The sequence below is a fragment of the Doryrhamphus excisus genome, chromosome 11, assembly GCF_030265055.1.
Source record: "Doryrhamphus excisus isolate RoL2022-K1 chromosome 11, RoL_Dexc_1.0, whole genome shotgun sequence".
NCBI lineage: Eukaryota > Metazoa > Chordata > Actinopteri > Syngnathiformes > Syngnathidae > Doryrhamphus > Doryrhamphus excisus.
Genome location: NC_080476.1, coordinates 13349923 through 13368095, shown reverse-complemented (window position 1 = coordinate 13368095; position 18173 = coordinate 13349923). Strand labels below are relative to the sequence as shown.

Sequence of the window (18173 nt, the reverse complement as noted above, 5' to 3'; positions counted from 1 at the left end):
GTTCTTTTTTATCTGTCCGTTGTGAGCGAATTTCCGATATATCCGAGTCCGATATATCCGAGGTTTACTGTACTACACTCCACAGCTGTGATAAACCCCATTAGACACAATAGACTGTAGCTCATGTCCCATTCATCAATGGAATGGAATGGAATGGACTTTATTGTCATTATACAAGATGTACAACGAGATTAGAGGGGTGGTACAATGCAAAGCGATGGAAGTAAAGAGACGGAAGCAAACCTCACCTGGTGGTGCCGCGTGCTGCTGAACGTGTACTGTACAGAATGGGATGGGTACCGGCTCTGCTCACTGCTGAAGCTCCCCTGGCCGGGGGGGTAGCCGGAGCTGCTGGACATCCTGGCTCGGTGCAAGAGGGCTGAGGCTGCTTCACTGACGCTTCAGCTCCACCATGTTTCAGGACACAAACCACCTGTAGGAAGACATTGGACAGACTTTACACTTAAGATCGTTTATATTAAAATAGTCTGATTCTTAAAATTCTTTGTTCTGCATGTACATGCACTCGCTCTAATCTGATTGTTGGCCCAACGCTGACCATGTCGCCTCGCTAGGCTGGGTGGGGTTTCTCGTCGATGAGGAGGAGAATGCTACATGCATCTGTTAGTGGTAAAAGCCTGCTGGTCAGATAAATAACATGGCTTCCTGCAGCTCTCACTTGTGGTTTATTATGGTGGTCATGGCGCTACGGCTACTCAGCACATAGAAAGTAATCACAGGCTACTGGGGGGGGGTGGGGGGGGGACAATACACAAGGTTCTGTTTGCAAGAAAAAGACGAGACAAGATTTAAAATTTACAATGATAAAATATATGACTATACTGCAATCTCATAATGTCATTTCTATTGAGTTACCAGCACTGCCTCGCCCTGTGTGTATGATACCAGCCCCACCTCCATCCACCAAGACAAAGAAAAGGGGCTCACTCCCTCCAAGATGTTGTTTATCAAACATTTGCATAAAGGTGCTGAAAATAATGCACAGAGTGAACCCTCTCCCCGTTTATTTGGATGCAAGAGAGGAGGACAACAGACACGCATGTACACGGCTATTTGTACATGGCAAAATGATCCACTTCATTCCCATTCATTGTATGATTAATTCATTCGTTTATTTATTATCGTCCCAGGCCGAGTGCCCACAAAATATTTATTAACGAGAAATCGGGTTTCCCTGTAGCTGCTCTATAGGAGCCCACAATTCAATATAAATATAAACATAATAGGTCCCCTTTGAATTGAAGTTGTCGATATGGTGTACTCACATTATCATTACATTCATGAAAAAATGATCTCAAAATAATGTTGACAATAAAATCTTTGTAGGACAAGCAATATTTGTTATGGTGACAGGCCCAGTGGGGCTACACTACACTATGCTTCCGTCTGCCGTCATGACATGGAGGTGTGGCTTGTTTACAAAATGAAATTAACAAGCTAACTCCATTTACACGCTACTTTTGACAGCCCTAACCGAAACCCAACCAACCAGTGCCTCTTCCTTTGCCGTGTTGTTGACTGCGATCAGGATATTGCCCTGTGTGTCACCCTGACGTCTCCCATCATTCCGTGTCAGTGCCAGACATGTCACTCAATGTCAGACAATAGAAACTAGGACACTGGCAGCATCAGACTGTGCAGAGACGCAAAAACATAACATGCGTTTATTTACCCCAGTCAATGAAAATAGCTCAAGTAGTTCCAGTTCTCTTAAAAAAATCAATCGTAGATTAAAAAAATCGTAGAAAAGTTTAAAATGTATTAAAAATTAGCATGGCACTGATTGAGATTACCGAGGAAAGAGCGCAGCGGCAGTATTTACGGGTTTGACAAACACAGAAATCATAGGGCCCTACATATGTAGTACATAATAGGCGCCAATGTGTCCATACAGTGTTTCTGTTTATCATTCATATCGGTACATGTCATTTATACTAGTATAAATCACTTTCTAGTTATAGGAAGAATACTGGTATATAAAAAAAGATATGTCTCCCCATGCAAACACAGACCACCCTGTTGAGAGCGCCATCGGACCACTGGCATTGCGCCCGTTTTACATGCTAATGCTAATTCACAAGCTCTACGACACATCCACCTTGGCGTATTGAATCCAACGCAGGCAAACAGCGACACCATGCACACCAGCTTCCTTTTACTTGTTGTTTACCACTGATCTGGTGCTTGTGGCAGACTATCTAGAGCTGGCACTTCCACACGCACAAGTCTGCTGATGTGAGGTCTGTGGTGACTAAATCACCATCTCAGACTCTACGGGACATTACTGCGGTCAGCAAGCAAGTTGTAGTATGATCTCTTCATTCTGCAGGCGTCTGCGCTGCGAGTTTTAATAGAAGAAATTGAAATCATTGAGAGAAACAATTCCAGCGTGCTACCATAAAGAACGCTGTGGAGCCATCAAGGCTGTCAATCCGCATCTTGAAATGTCACGTATGCAAGCCAAGGATTATCAACAGATTACTATCGGCTCAATCTGATGCAGTTTTATATTCTGTGTGTGTAATTCCTTCAAAAGTTGCTATGGCATCGGCATGAATTGAAAAAAGCACAAGAACACATGCATTCAACTGAAGTCAAGCGTACTATAATCAATATTTAGTCCTCAAAAAACACATTGCCAGAGTCCGACTGTGTTATGAATGTATTTTATATCACTAAAGTCCACGTTAGCAAATGGAGAACGAGTTCGGAGGTCAGCTCCATGGCCTCTCTCTGATGTCATCAGCGGTGGACTGGGCTAACTACGACAGTTACGGCACAAATTTTGCTTTTCTTTTAATCACGGCTGCAAAATAACCCAAAATGCAGCCAAAGAAAGTTGTAAGAAAGCGTGAGACACCACTGAATTCAAGAAATGACTCATAACAAAACACGGACGTAGTGACTGTGTATTACTTCCTATAAAGCCACTTTACTTTTACATGTATTTTCTCTTTAGTGTGTTTTTGCTCTTTCAAGCATTTTGCTATTATTTTGTCATCCACGGTTGGTCTATGTTCATTTGCGTTGATAGATTTGTGTCACATAGAGTCGTGGTAATCCTTCCAATTCTGTGGAATTGTATATGTAACAGGGTGCGTGGAAACAGGAAACAAATTGTTGCAGTGATGCAGCTCGATTAAGAAGTATCCTTGCAACTCCTCCACATTTTGGCCTCATGCAACGCACATGATTTGCTCTGCCTGGCTTCCATGAGGCCACGCACAAAGCTACGACATAAATGTGAACATGCAATCAGCTGTTTCCCCACTTCCACGTCGGTTCTGTCGTGTTCGTGGATGTAGTGGCGACGATCAAACAATCACTTATATAACTAAAGTTCCGTTTCAGCATTAATGGAGCATTCTAATGATAATAGATTAGTCATCGCTTCACATTGACGTTTTTGATGAGCGATTCCAAAGCAAAGGGACAAATATTTTATATCTGCTGCAAATGTTTGTTGTTGTTGTACAAGAATACTCGTCATTAATGGGCAATATGTTTGGTCGCCTATTTGCTACAACAGAAGCTTTGCTTGGGAAGCTCAACAAATGATACAATATAAACACGCACAATAATAAAGAACGTTAATCTATATAACTGTGGTGTGGGACCACATCGAAGATGTTGTTGTTGTCGCTAGCCAGCTAACTCAGCCCGTATTTCACCTTTGAATTCGCAACCACGTCGCCATCTTGCAAGGCAGATTCTCGGCGCACATCAGATCACATGAATAGCAAAGCACCACGCATGTATTTTTGTTGAATTTGCACCCACCTCATATTTAGAGAGACAACGGAAGAGAGAGGATTGTATCTCTAAGCAGATCGTATGCAATTGTTTGGTGGAAATCCGCGGGTAAAGGGCTGTGGACGACTAGGCAGACTAAAAGGCTGCGCCGCATTTGTCGGTCCATGTCCTGAAAGGTAAATGGTCTCCGTTTAGTAAAATTCACAGTTTTGGTGTCAGTTAACATATGTACCTGAATATACACCTCATTTATTATATTTTGTAATAAACTATTGAATTTAGTCACCTTTTTGTGTAAAAATAAAAAATATTTATACGTAGGTTTTTATGTACCTGCCAGGATAGTTTTGTGTGCTCGCTAAATCTTCCCCTTAAACACGGTAATGTTTATAAATGGTATTTGTCTTAACGCGAATGTAAAACTAGAATGTAATTTATTTATTCGTTATACACAACGCATTTCTCATTCAAATGATTAAAAAAACAATAATCGCTTTCATTTCCCTTGTAATGTTCACAAATACGTAAATTCTCAATACAAACAGGATGAAACCCTAAAGATAAAATAATTAAAGGACAATGATTCTTTTTGGAATGCAAGTTTTGGATAAACTGACTAGTGTTGTACAAGTAGTTTCCGCTTGTACTCTAGTTTTGAGTTCGGAACCATTTGTACGGCACCTGGTTTCACACGGTTTGTTTATGATTACGGGTTAAAATAATGAGCGGTTGGCTGATCCTAGCCGCCATTGTAGCATATGTGGTTTGTTTGAAATGCATTTATTATCGATATCGTCGATCTTTAGGGAAGCCGTTCGAATATGTCCTGAATGCTCTACCATCCCGGCAAACAAACGGGGGTGAAGTTAAAGCTCTAATTGTAACTGCGCACCCAGACGATGAATGCTTGTTTTTTGGACCAACGATCATACGACTTGTCGAGTTTAAAGTTAGCGTGCATTTGTTGTGCTTATCAGAAGGTACAGTATCTTTACATGTCTGTTTTTTAATAACACACTAAGGTCGTTTGCCCACGTTTTAGTTTGTGGTCGCTGAATTAGACCGAATAATAACCACTACAGTCACGATGAGACCCTTGTTATTTACTTTTTGGGAATTAAAATTATCATTATTAATTATCAAAAGAGTCTAGCAATTGATTTCCGTTTTTTGACGTTTGAATTGTGATCTTTTTGTGCCTAATCATTGATGAGCACTCTGGTGTTGATACAGTAGATCTAATTGCATCGTTTAAATGTTGTTGGAAAAGGTTTGGAATACAGTATTTGGCTTTCTTGATGCACTTTTAAAATAATGTCACTCTCCAATACTTGGAAATTTGTTAAACAAAAAAATAAAATAAAATCTGACCTATATATTATTACCGTTTATAACTTTTTAGCACATCTTACAAATATGTGGTATTTTTATTGTGGCTATGTGGCCCTGGCTGGAAAAGGTTTGGACTCCTCTGCTGTAAATCATTTCAAATTGTTACTGATGTCTTTCATTCACTGTTATTGCAAAGCTTCTGGAGCCTTATGTGTTCACCAATTTGTCTACAGGAGACTACTACCATCAAGGTGCTCAGCGTAAAGAAGAACTTTTCGACAGCTGTGCCAAACTGGGCATACCATCCTCCAGGATCAGCATAATAAACCACAGGTAAACGGCCCTCACACTCACTTTTTAATCATCTGATAGACCCACATCTAATATTATTGTCCAGTCTCGTCGTCTCTCAACTCATCACTTGTCACGTTTTCGCCATGTTTATATCGTCACCGTCTTGTTTTCGGCTTTAGAAAAATAGATTTTGTCATCGTTAGCGTTGACGGAAACAACAGTGCTACAATGGGAGCTCACACACAATGACAGCCAATCAGTGGCCACTTCAGGGTGTGATTGACCATTGGTTTCCACCCCGAAACAATCAAGCACCGTAAGCACGAGGCATAAAACCTGATTTTTATAAATCAACTTGCATATGGAAAGTGGAAGGATTAAAAATTAGATTGACACACTAAATTCATGAACTAATTACTGAATCGGCATCAATGAGCACATGCTTGATGTTGCGAAATGTAGATTCATTTCTTGGGGTGTAGCTTCCTTTGGAAATAGTTTTCAAAGAAGCTCCAGGCTGCCTGAATATGAATCCCTATGGATTTGTCTGCTCAACTGTGGATGAACTTTGACCCCAGAACTGTCTGCACTTGGAGCGGAGCCCGGTTTCCTCTTCTGTGTATTCTGGTGTTTGAACACACATCTAATCAGCACTTTGCGAAAGCCAACCCTGCTCACTCTTGACACCACCCTCCGATCTCTCACTGCTTTCCTAACCCCCACACAACACCCCTCCGCCCCAGCCCCCATCCCCTCCAGGCCACTGTCTTCTTCAGCCAACCGCAGAGTACCGTGGGTTATATTTTGGCAAAGCTCCGAGCACTGCTAATGTAGGTCATTCCACATTGTTTGCTTTTGTGTGTGCGAGTCTTTCTGCTTGTTAGACCGTCTTTGAATGAATACTTGTGTGCAGTCTGCTATTGACCGACTCTGTCCAGGTCGAACTTTTCTAGAATCAAAATAAAAGATAACATGTTCTCACCTTTTACTGAACTCGAAAAACATTTTGTATGAGGGTAGAAAAATAGCACCATCCTCTGATGAAGGTTATTTATTGTTTGTTTATCCAATGTTTCAAACAGGACTGCAATCTATTGGCGGTGTTTAGAGCCACTTTCTCAAATGTGGATATATTTTGGATTTCCTTTGTCATCCGTGAAAGCAGACCTATTATTGTAGGGTTTTAGGCAAAAAGAAATATTCACACACACAAGACAGTGATGGGCATGTACAGGACGTGTACTTTCAACTGGGTGCACAAGCGAAAAAGTCACTCTCAATATGTCCCGTATTCATGCAACCTGGTTATAGATGCCGGTGAGGGAGTTGGGTGTATTTCATGTTGGCAACTCTCTCCTACGACTGTACTGCAGCTAAGCGCTCTGAGAAGACAGGATATCAGATGACTCCCGTTTCAAAATAGGATTTTCCCATTATTGCCGATGAATAGGACAGCTGTGTGGACAGAATCTTCGGCCCCGGTGCATTTTGGGGCCTTTGTCATCAAGCTCGATCGGAACACGCTCTGCTGCCTCTCCACTTGCACTGACTTGACCTCCGCCCGCTCCCGGTCATGGACTACAGCCGCTCGCCGTACAAATCTAACCGTGCCGTATGAGTGTCATGTCGTGTCCGGGTGGACTACGGCCTATTAGCAGTCACAAATACGCATATTCAAGCAAACTTGATGTGTTTGGGGCCTAAATGAGGTATTTTCCATGGCCAAATAAACTAAAATACAACATAAAGGCAATTGTGATGCTAATAATGTAAAAATACAAATCTAAAAGTTTGAAATCAGCTTTTCCGTGCTCTAACTATAAACTATTCCATTTCCAAGTCGGAATCCTACTTCACGGAAATTCACTTATGATCGGATCAGGAATCGATTAACCAAGATAAATGAGGGACAACTACGTATATAAGTTTCACTTTAGCGTCTCCCAGCAATTATGGTGCGTTGAAGGACTGCTTAATAAGTGCAAAATCTCAACGCTTGACGGACAACAGCGCAAAACGGTGTGTGTTGACAAAGTCACAGCAAAAGAAATGCTGCTCCGTAATATCCTTGAAAAGCCAGCATTTCAAGAAACGCTGCAAACGTCTGACAGACGGTACAAATTGCCTGTGAGAAAATACATGTCACAAATGCCACTTCCAGGACTCTAGACAGTGAAAATATTTAACAGCAGTGTTTTATTTGGTAAAATATATCGTTTGGGGGACAATAAACATTTCAAGACACACCTGCATCTAGCTGTGAGGCCTGCATGCTAACCACTCACCCACCATGCAGCCATTTCATATTATATCCTTAATAATTATTTTACTTTGTTTTCTATATATGTAGAGGGCCGATTTTAAAAACAACAACCACAAGCGGCCCACGAGCCGTCCTTCGGACACCCCTGACCTACGCTATAGTGTAAACGTGTGTGTGCAGAAGTCTGGCACTTCCACGGGCCCATGGGCCATGTGAGCAGACTAAACAAGCCCACTGTGACACACATACACACACTGAATCCCCTTAGTGGGCGAAAGTTCAACCACCGCTCACAAAAGCCTGCAAGCAATTAGGCATCCACATGCACGGCTACACGTGGTGGATGGGGGGGTTATTTTAGGACATTTGGCCGTGTTGCCATGGTGAAGCTGACACTGCTTCACTGCTTCTGCTTGGGAAAACTTTTGTATTTTTCTCACACTGGAGCAAAAAAATAAATAAATGTAAGCGTGAAAACATGCTGCAATGTAACATGAAGACTAGAAGAAACAACAAAAATGTCGGGTTCAGTTTTCCCAGAACTTGGTGGAGAGGTGTAGCCTGGTCCAGGAAAGAAACTATAAAATGTCGAGCCAGATTCGTTTAACAGTGGAAAACACACAAACACATTTCTTTGACATTGTCTTTGGCAAAGACGTGCAGACAAACCCCCACTTCAAATAACTTGATCATTGCAGCCAGGCTTGTCTTTGTGCTGAATAGCCTGAACACGTTAGCGTTACATATTAGTCGGCCCCTTGAAACCCCGGCAGTGCACAGTCCTGGATTCCACCCCTGACACTGCAACCCCCGCACACCACCTTTTCCACCATGGCCTGACCCTTCGCTGGCAGCTCATAGATTTGTGACCTAATCCATCAATTCCCTCTGCTGGCGCAAATGTCCTGAGTCATTGTTGGCAACAAAAGGAAGGGGGCACGACAGAGGACACGGCCCTGAAGCTACCCCCATTTTTATGCAAGTACATCGAAACTTATCCTCAAAAGCCACACAGGCAAATAGAGCAATATATAGACCAGGGGTCTCAAACATGCGACCCGCGGGCCAAATGTGGCCCACAGGGCACTAGTTTGAGGCCCCCGCCTTGATATGAAAGTTTGTTTGATATGGATGCTGTATGGTATCATGTACCCAGAAAAAATCATTACGTTTGATTAATGTTCATGTTAAAGGTTAAATAACTGTTAATAGTTATCCTCCCTGTCCGTGTGGAAGTGGTAAGTTTTTGGCTATTTAAGTTGAAAGGAAATAACTTGAAGGCTACCGTTTAGGTCGCTAGCTCTCTAGTTTGCGAGTTAGCATGTGTCTCAAGACCCCGCAGTTGCGCAATATGTTGTAAATAAAAAGAGTATAAATGTGACTATAGTCGTGTTTTGTCATGTCTACAGGGCTCTAATAATGCTTTGTTCATTTTAATCAGAAAAAAATCATTTGTCTACCCACCAACTATATGTGGTTTCTTAAATTTTTATTATTTGCCGTTATTATTATTATTATATTTATTTATTACGGATTGATTGATTTTCTTTATTCTTGATTTATTTATTTTTCATCTTATTTTGTGTAGAAAAATAAAAATTAAGATATTTGAGAACAGTGGAATGTTTTATCAGAGCTTTTATTGTAGAAAATCGGAACCAAAGCAAAGTTTATTCATTTTTCTGTTTTTAATAAATGCGTTTTTTGGGGGTTTTTTTTTACCTGACCCTGATATAGACGGTCTAACTTTTAATGCCTAAAACAAGTCACTTGTACATGTGACCTTATCTACCGTGAGGTGTGCACTCGGACATGATGTACCCCAGTCAAACACTGATGTAACATGGCTGCAAGCGAGCGGATAACAGAGTGCATGCCTTTGCCTTCCAGGAAACTTCCAGACGATCCCAAAGCAGAATGGAGCGTTTCCTTGGCCGCCTCTCTAATTGCCAAACACTTGGAAGCTCACTCCTTTAACGTGGTATGCACCGTCGTGTTCTCGCCTTCCCCGACCAGACCCTTGTCTCTGATAACTTACACTTAGCGTTCAGTCTGTGGCCCTCGCCCAGCATCCCACTTTCACTCGTGGTTTCTATAAAAATCCTGCAGGCTGCCCGTTATTTCTGCTCAGGCGTGACTCTCAAGTTTTGGAGGGGGCCTTTTTAGACTGACTCAGTGTTGCAGAGAGATTCCTATCAACCCTGGTGCACTTGTGTGCCATTAGCTGATAAGAAGGAGCAAAAATAGTTGTATTTTTTCATTTTTGTTTGTTTTTTTTTGTCTTGTTTTTGGTTGTTTTTATTTTTAATTTACCAGTTTTTAGTTGTAGTTTTTTCTATTATTTAAATTAGGATTTATTCCATTTATTTTTATCTTTATTTATTATTATTCATTACTTTATTTGTTTATTATTTCCTTGAAAAATAAAGACAAAATATAAGAAATAGTTTTCAAAGTGGTGAAGAATGGATTGTAGCCACATTGAAATTGAAAAGATTGGCTTTTTTGGTTGTTGTTGTTTGATTTTGCACAAAAAAATGCAATGTTTTTCAACAAGAGGTGAATGTGGTAGTGAGCAGTTGAAAACAGCAGAATGATGAATGACTTCACAGGAGGTGCTATTTTTTTTTACTCTGCTCTTTTTTTGTCATCAAACCAGACAAGCATTCCATCACCTCTGGTTGACTTCCAAGTTGGTGGAATGTCAAAACATCAGTGTATGAATGTAAACGACCACTGCCTGTACGTCAAAGTAACATCAAGCAATGCTGCTTGATTGACAGTAGAGAGTGAAGTGAAGCAAAGTGACACTGCCACCTAGTGGCTGGTATTAGTCAGTGTTATATATGGCCTGTCAGCGGTCCATACACCGGTACGTAAGCAAGCCTCTGTCATTCATTCATTCATTCATTCATTTTCTACCGCTTTTTCCTCACGAGGGTCGCGAGGCGTGCTGGAGCCTATCCCAGCTGTCTTCGGGCGAGAGGCAGGGTACACCCTGGACTGGTCGCCAGCCAATCACAGGGCACATATAGACAAACAACCATTCACACTCACATTCATACCTATGGACAATTTGGAGTCGCCAATTAACCTAGCATGTTTTTTGGAATGTGGGAGGAAACCGGAGTACCCGGAGGAAACCCACGCATGCACGGGGAGAACATGCAAACTCCACACAGAGATGGCCGAGGGTGGAATTGAACCCTGGTCTCCTAGCTGTGAGGTCTGCGCGCTAACCACTAGACCGCCGTGCCGCCCAGCCTCTGTCATAATAAAAAAAAAAACAGCAGAAAGGGAAGTTGAAATTCCTTCCATCTTTTAATATTTCATTTGGACACGGCTAGTTGACATAGACTTATGGCTTTAGATGCAAAGGCATCGTAGAAAAGGCTTTTTTATGTTGTTGCCTCAGACCTGCTTTTTTAAGTACGTCTTCCAGGGTGCGAGCACGCTCCGAGAAAAAAGTCTTAAATATCAGTTGGTGGCCGCCAACTACCACCTCCAAGAACAGGCTCAGACAGGAACCCGAAAAATAGCTCGGTCTATGTACACCCAGATTCTGGCCTTTCACCCGCAGCGTCTTGTTGTTTCAGGTGCTGACCTTCGATGGGAGCGGAGTGAGCGGCCATGCCAACCACATATCCGTCTATAAAGCTGTAAGGTAGGCTACATTGGAATAGCTGATGTTTTGATACATGGGTTAGAGGTTGCTCAAGGGCACCCGGAGAGCAGCGATAAATCCTGACACCAAAGTGGGTGACGTGGGAGGACAGCTCCGGTTTGGGGAGGCTTGATGCTGCTTCTCCCTTGGAAAAGAGGACCTTGTTGTCTTCCAAACAGACTGGTCCCATGACATTCTTGGTCTCCTAACTTCACCTTCATGTTGCTGCGGACGTCGTATTGATAGAATGTGACCTCTGAAATAACATCTCCGCATGAAAGACCATAGATGGCTTCCAATGTTTAATGCAACTACACTGCTCAAGCTTATTTGGAGGGCATCGATTGCATTTGTGTTGTAATCAAAGCGAGCAAATCTCTCATCTCAGTCCTGGCAAGTCCACGATACCGGTTGGCGTCCACGCTGCCAACATGCTAGGTCATGTGCTGGTGTTTTTTTGTGTTAAAACCTACACATGGTTGATCAACTGGTGTGTCTGAATGCACATTTTCTTTCATCTTTGCACATTTTAACTCATTCAATCCCACCCGTTTTTAAGAATATTGTGTTCTATGGCCATATAAACATGGCACCTACCAAAACAACTGCTTTCATACGAAATAAACGTTTGTTTCTACCCTTTTCCGGTCTTTAGTAATCGGCAGTAGAACGTACTGGAGGTACGTTTCAGGAAAATATCAGTTCTCGACTAGAAATGGGAGAAAAAGATACACTTCAAGCATAACGTTCACTTGGACACAAATAGATGTCGCCTTCGTGAGCATCTAAACAACTACACCAACTCAAAAATAACAATTGTTTGAAAAATACAACACCATGAACTATTACTATAATTACTACTATTATAATTCTAATGCTATTACTACGATTACTATTGTCACATACGGAACTGAACCGTGTGTGTGCGTTAATATCGCCCTACAATGCGTAACCTTCTGTACGCTACACTCCTCCACGTGCTTTCACGTCCTCCTTCCTGTCATGTGATTTGTCCTCAACGTGATCACTGCCGATCTCCTATCTTGGCTCATTCTTGCGTATCGTCTCGTCTTTGTCTTTGTTCTACAACTCTTTTGTTGTAGCAGTCTGTTTCATGCTGAGCACACAAAGAAATTATGTATTTGATTTGATTTGTATATTTCAATAATATTTTGGTTTTCAAATAAAAATGACATAAGCATTAAAAACATAGAGATCAAAGAGCTGACTGTTTTAGGAGAGGAGCCAAAAGAACGGCTCCCTTTTAAGAGATCAAATTGTTTTCATCATGTTTGCATCCTAGGGGACTTTAACCAAAGCTTTCTTTTTCTCCGCCCTCAGGCACCTTGCCGCCACTGACCAAGCACCCACTGGTATGTTTTCTTTTTCTTTTACTTTTGACTACGTGGATGCTTTGCTGACCATGCCAAAAGTCACCAAAATACACTGGTTATGCTGCTCTAAACATTCTAAAGGAATAGAAGCCCCGGCTTGTCTTTTCCGTTATATATAGCGCCCTCTTGTGTACACATGTGGCCACTTTCTATCCTAGGAGGAATCTTTTTCTCCTCACGGTGGCTGGTACTTGCTCAAAGTGTCTTTGTGACATGTGACATGTCAAAGAGCACGTGGAAGGCCAAACGAGGAGACGTGCCAACAGGCTGAGAGCTGCACATCCAAACCTGTAAGGTCAAGGACATCCATTGTTTGCACAGAAACCAAGAAAACCTGCAGGACCAGTTGGTGACGTGCGTTAGCAGAGGTGACGGGATATCATTCATAACATTGAGTCGTCAATCGTGCTCTCCGAGGTTGCACAGCAACGACACGTCACCTGTGTCATGGACCTGGCATGAGCCTGGAAGGGCGGCGGCGGTGGCGAATTAGCCCCGATGTGACCCTTAAGCTTCTTTGCTTGGCCGTGCAGCAAGCCGGTGTTTTCCGTACACACAAACACAAATCGAAGCAACATTCAATCTGAAATCCAGTTTTTCTGTTTTAGTTAAATGTTGATAAACCAATCATGAAGTCCTCCAGATGATAAGAACAAAATGGATGGATGGAAAAATAGAAATGCAGCACTTTTGTTTTTGCTCCCATCTCTGATGAGCTGAAGTCATTGACTTTTTCTACGCTTATTACTCTCAAATATCGAAATCTTAGGCAGCATTTCTCCTTTGCCGAGATAGGCGAAGCACCTCACAGATTCTTGCATGATTCTTGCACAAATTTGCCTTAGGGTGGCCACAATAAAAGGCCAGTCCATATATGCAGAGCTGCTGCAAATAATTGAATGTTCATTTCTCTACCATAAGCCGTCTCCACAGGCCTTTTACAAAACGGTAAATCTACACATTTTGGAGTGGGCTTTTACTGTGTCCACAAAAAAAATATTTTAATGTGTTTTTCTACTGTTTTTTTCAGCATTTTGAGTATGCTGACAAGCGCTATACAAATAAAATGTATTACAGTAAACCTCGGATATATCGGATTCAATTGTTCCCACTGGTTTTGTCCGATATAAGCGAAATCCGTTATATGCGTATACCGGAAAATGTCCGTTTTACGCATATATTGGATATAAATCCGATATATGCGTAAATCGGATTTTATCCGTTATAAAAAGGCACTTCCTTGACTATGTTTCCAATGTACTTGGACGCGCAGGCAACGCTGCAAATGATGTCGTATAGCGGCCTGTCACGATTCGGCGAATCGGAGCGCCACGATGCGGCCATCCGATATATGCGAGGGAAATTTAATGGAAATGCATTGGAACGGGACTGGAGATTTTGTCCGAAATAGGCGAAATCCGTTATAAAAAATCCGATATATGCAATGAATTTTTATTGGAAATGCATTACAGAAAAATTGGTTTTTTTATCTGTCCGTTGTGAGCGAATTTCCGATATATCCGAGTCTGATATATCCGAGGTTTACTGTATTATGAAATGAGTTGCTGCTGTTGACGTGCTATGCTATTTGTGACAGCCCTAATTTTTTACAGCGCATATTTATACAATTATGATTTAAAATGTTTTTTGGTATTTTGTTGCTATTTTTAAAATACCCATTTCCATTTTATTTGAGTATCGCATGAGCTCTTCTTCCTACTAATCACGTGCAGTAGCCATGAACATTCACTACAAAGGAGGTCTCTTCCTGTTCCCCAGACTGCTGTTTTCTCTCCCTGGTGACCGTTGGCCTGCTCAGGAAGTACACTTCCTTCTTGGAACTCCCTCTCAGCTGGCTCCTTCCCTCGTCCCTCTGCTGTATCATCGGCTCAGAAGGCTACAGCCAGTGCAAAGTAAGACGAATCAACCCCACTTCACGTTTGGCCGCTATTCACCGTTTTTTTACTTTAAACAGGCTGCCATGCTGTGTCATCGCACTCAACTGGTGTGGTTTCGTTATCTGTATGTCGCCTTCTCAAGATACATGTACGTCAACACATTCCAAGTCATTCCACAAGCACCAACAGCTCACAAAACGTTTTAGAGGATGCCCTGTTTTTTTTTTTACACTTGGGTTTGTTAGTTATAAATCTGATAAGGTGTTTTTAGGTCAACCTTGTGACCGCCAGGTTTCCCACATCAACAACCGTATTGTTTTCCGTCCTGAAGCTGGATGAAATGAAAGGTTGACCCCCTGTTGAGACGTTGCACTGTTTTACTTTTGCACAGCACTGATTAAAAAGGACAGTGGAATTATTTAGCTTCTTTCGTTGGCTTGGACATGTCTCTGATGGTCTTGTGGGCTTGCATGCTTTCTTCCCAATTGTCTCCTGAAAAGGTTTCTACCGTGACGCTTTGCACGGTACCTGGATCAAGACAGTGTGGAGCGATACCTGGGAAGGAGATAATAGCAAATAAATGACCGATATTGCTGGCTTGCAACAACTAGCGTAATGATATACTTATGTCTCTTCTCTACACCAGACGTGTCCCAACTCAAGGATGCGGGGCGGCCACTTTGAGACCATTTCCACACTAAAGATGCTAAAACCAATCCTGTGTATGCTAACGGAACAAAACATCCACGTCTTAGCTTGTGTTATCGCTGACAAAGCAAAGTACGGTAATAAATAAGAAAGACATGTATGCAAACAAAAGCAATTCTTCCCATAAGAAATTAATCAAGAAATATCAATGAGAAATTTACACACCGAAAACTCTGTTAGCGTTTTATGTTCAAAATGTATGCCAACATTTTCTTAATGTGTTTTTATCACATAACATCCTTGTTGGCTTGCTCACACATGGCAACAGGAAGCAAAAGTCAGCTCCCTCGCCCTTCCGTGATGTCATCAGCGGATGACTTGATTATAAGGAAAAATAATACATAGCATAGAGTTGAAATATTTAAAGATAACATAAGGAACTAAATTAATTAAATAATGGAAAATTGGGTTTGAGACAAAGTTATAATATGGAAATAAAGTCAAAATATTATGAGAACAAAAGCATATTACAAGATTATTAGCTTATTTAATAATAATAATAGTAACTAATAATAAGCTACATCATAAAGCATTTCATTTGTCACTATGCAGCCCTGGTTTAGGTGCTCAATTCCATGAAATGATACATGTGCAAATGGACTAGTTATGTACGAAAACTGAGAGCGTGTACAAAAACCGAATCAGATGGAATCGTCTTATCTTATTGATAGACAAATTCCTTTATATTATGTGAATATGCAGCTACAGGAAGAAAATGGCCCCCGGGCCACACTTTGGAGACCCCTCTTATCAGTGTGCAGAAACAGCGTGAGCGTGATGTGGTGTGTCAGCGGTTTTTGCTCATACCATATCCATCAGGGTTGGAGCGCGGTGTGTAGAAACTCTGAACGCCGCAGTTTTTACAGAAGGTGTGCTTGGCGTTGTGAGTGTTAAACGTATATGTGGTCAGGTCATCTCTTCCCTAGATGGGGGGGAAAGAAAATGTAACTTGAAAACATTGCCCTTGTTAAAATGGATGCTGCGTTACTACCTGCAAAAGTGTGAAGTTGCTTTTGGGGACAATGAAATGATGGTTTTGTTTCTTTGTACAAATACTGCAGCTGGAAAAAGAAGCGTTGTTAAAAATGTATGGAAAGGATTTTTCCAACTAATAATTACTACATATCGATGTAACTGAATGTTCATACTTGCAATGGAAAACATGGAGGTCTGGCGAGCTCCACACTTGGAACCTCACAGCTCCGCAGTGGCAGCCGCCAGTATGCTGGACAAGGGACATTCTGTGGGACAAAACACCAAAGTCGTTACTTCACACGTGTAAAGCCCAGCAGTTACAAGATAAATGTGATTGTATTTACCTGACCTCAGAAGGTTCGAGAAAACCGGTCTGGGTTGTGTGTTGCGAAACCTCTTGTGGCGTCAGACACCCCCGCCCGGAACAAGTCAAAGTCCATCACGGTTAGCATTTACATAAGTAAGGCGTCCTCATTCACGGCAACAAATGAGATCTCAGTTTCATTCAAATGTGAAGCCTCCCGCCATCTTTTGTCAACCGCAATTCCCTCTTTTCACATGAAAATATGGCAACTTTTTACAGCACAAAGCTGGTAGGCCTTTTCCTGGAACACTTAGGAGGCACACTCATTATTTCCAAGCACAGGGCAGGGCAAAGTACAGCAGACCTGCACAAACACATTCCAGCAGGGCTGAACTAGTTCACCCTGACACACGCGGCTCTGGGTGACGTGGTACATCACGGGATGGCTGGATGGGGTGGATGGGTGTCCTATGACATGCTGCTGGAGGAAATAGCCTGACCCAAATACACAAGTATGAGCTGTACCATATCAGCACAAACATGTTTGTGGAGGACTTCTTGTGTCTTTCGACACAAAGCAGAGGTCTGTTCCGGTCTACTCTAGTCTGGACTAGACTCATTCTGGAGTACTGTACCTATTAGAGTTGGGCCATAAAAACACACCTACAATTACAATATCATACTGAAAGTAGTCATTTAAATGCTCTGCCTTTTTTGCCCCCAAAGCCCTCTTTTGTCCGAGCACGTATTCCCTGTTTTGCTTACAATACAACAATGTGACAACAATACATTGGTACCGTGGTTAACGTATGCCCCACAGGACAACAAGATCTGTACCCCAGTTGGCCCCTGACCTGCACTTTGGACACCCCTGCTGTAAGACGACTGAGCTTTTCTACAGTATTGTAGTGTAATTAGTATATTATATATACTATATATGTAATTGGTATAATTACATGATGTCGAAATATATAAATGAGAGCAACATCGGTCGGTTTACCCCTTGCCTTGTACTGTAAGCTAATCTGGAAACAGCTGGTAGCATGTGTTTGCCAAGCACGTTTTCCATCTGTTGACAAAGTCTAATTGAGCTCGACTAGATCTCCTTCTGTTTCAAAGGATGTCACCCCGACGCCATTTCAATGTATTTATACTTGTATACCTGTGTACAATAAAAATATCCAGTCCCAAGATTAGACTGAAAGTGACACATAGACAAAATCTTATCTATACAATGTTTAAATGGGTCCGGTTCGTGTTTGTAACGCTTTATTTCATATTTTGTCGTCAACATGTAGGTTACTTACCGCTCAACAACCAATGGCAGACCGGAACAATCCTGCCATCCAATCAAACATCGCGGACATTGTTGTTGCTGCGATCCTTCTGGAAAATTCCGGAGAGAAGAGCCGTTGTGCAATGATATATTCTTCCGCAGGGCTACTCGTGGTAAAATACAGTTTTCTAATAACTCCGTTATCGAAACATACAAATATACACGAATGAGAACGCATTGTAAGTCGACGACTGTCGCTATAATACAAATTACAGCTTGAAATTCTGCGTC

The 18173-nt window shown here is 41.8% G+C and overlaps 3 protein-coding genes across 7 annotated transcripts in view; 1 reads left to right on the top strand and 2 right to left on the bottom strand.

Annotated features, from left to right (window-relative positions):
- Nucleotides 1–3937, bottom strand: part of ncor1 (nuclear receptor corepressor 1) — a 42675-nt gene extending 38738 nt beyond the window's left edge. For both annotated transcript variants that reach the window (XM_058086626.1, XM_058086627.1), the window contains exons 1-2: nucleotides 3802–3937; nucleotides 249–433 (exon numbers count right to left, since the gene is read on the bottom strand). In XM_058086626.1, the coding sequence (XP_057942609.1) occupies nucleotides 249–359 (111 nt within the window). In that variant the 5' untranslated portion in view covers nucleotides 360–433; nucleotides 3802–3937. The remainder of the gene's footprint in view (nucleotides 1–248; nucleotides 434–3801) is intronic.
- Nucleotides 3938–4470: 533 nt separating this feature from the next.
- pigl (phosphatidylinositol glycan anchor biosynthesis, class L) lies at nucleotides 4471–18033 on the top strand. Of its 2 annotated transcripts, XM_058086698.1 has the most exons (8): nucleotides 4471–4754; nucleotides 5340–5439; nucleotides 9554–9644; nucleotides 11260–11327; nucleotides 12669–12700; nucleotides 14501–14634; nucleotides 14697–14767; nucleotides 15266–18033. In XM_058086698.1, the coding sequence occupies exons 1-8, from the start codon at nucleotides 4496–4498 to the stop codon at nucleotides 15318–15320; spliced, it is 810 nt and encodes a 269-aa protein (XP_057942681.1). In that variant the 5' UTR covers nucleotides 4471–4495; the 3' UTR covers nucleotides 15321–18033. The 2 variants fall into 2 exon arrangements, with proteins under 2 accessions (XP_057942681.1, XP_057942680.1); XM_058086697.1 differs by lacking the exon at nucleotides 15266–18033 and having other exon boundaries at nucleotides 14697–15041.
- On the bottom strand, nucleotides 14309–18146 carry cenpv (centromere protein V). Of its 3 annotated transcripts, XM_058086707.1 has the most exons (6): nucleotides 17914–18146; nucleotides 16647–16698; nucleotides 16476–16568; nucleotides 16319–16388; nucleotides 16135–16249; nucleotides 14309–15174 (listed from the first exon to the last, which is right to left on the bottom strand). In XM_058086707.1, the coding sequence occupies exons 3-6, from the start codon at nucleotides 16565–16567 to the stop codon at nucleotides 15035–15037; spliced, it is 417 nt and encodes a 138-aa protein (XP_057942690.1). In that variant the 5' UTR covers nucleotide 16568; nucleotides 16647–16698; nucleotides 17914–18146; the 3' UTR covers nucleotides 14309–15034. The 3 variants fall into 3 exon arrangements, with proteins under 3 accessions (XP_057942690.1, XP_057942689.1, XP_057942688.1); XM_058086706.1 differs by having other exon boundaries at nucleotides 16652–18145; XM_058086705.1 differs by having other exon boundaries at nucleotides 14310–15174; nucleotides 16647–18145.
- Nucleotides 18147–18173: the final 27 nt, after the last annotated feature.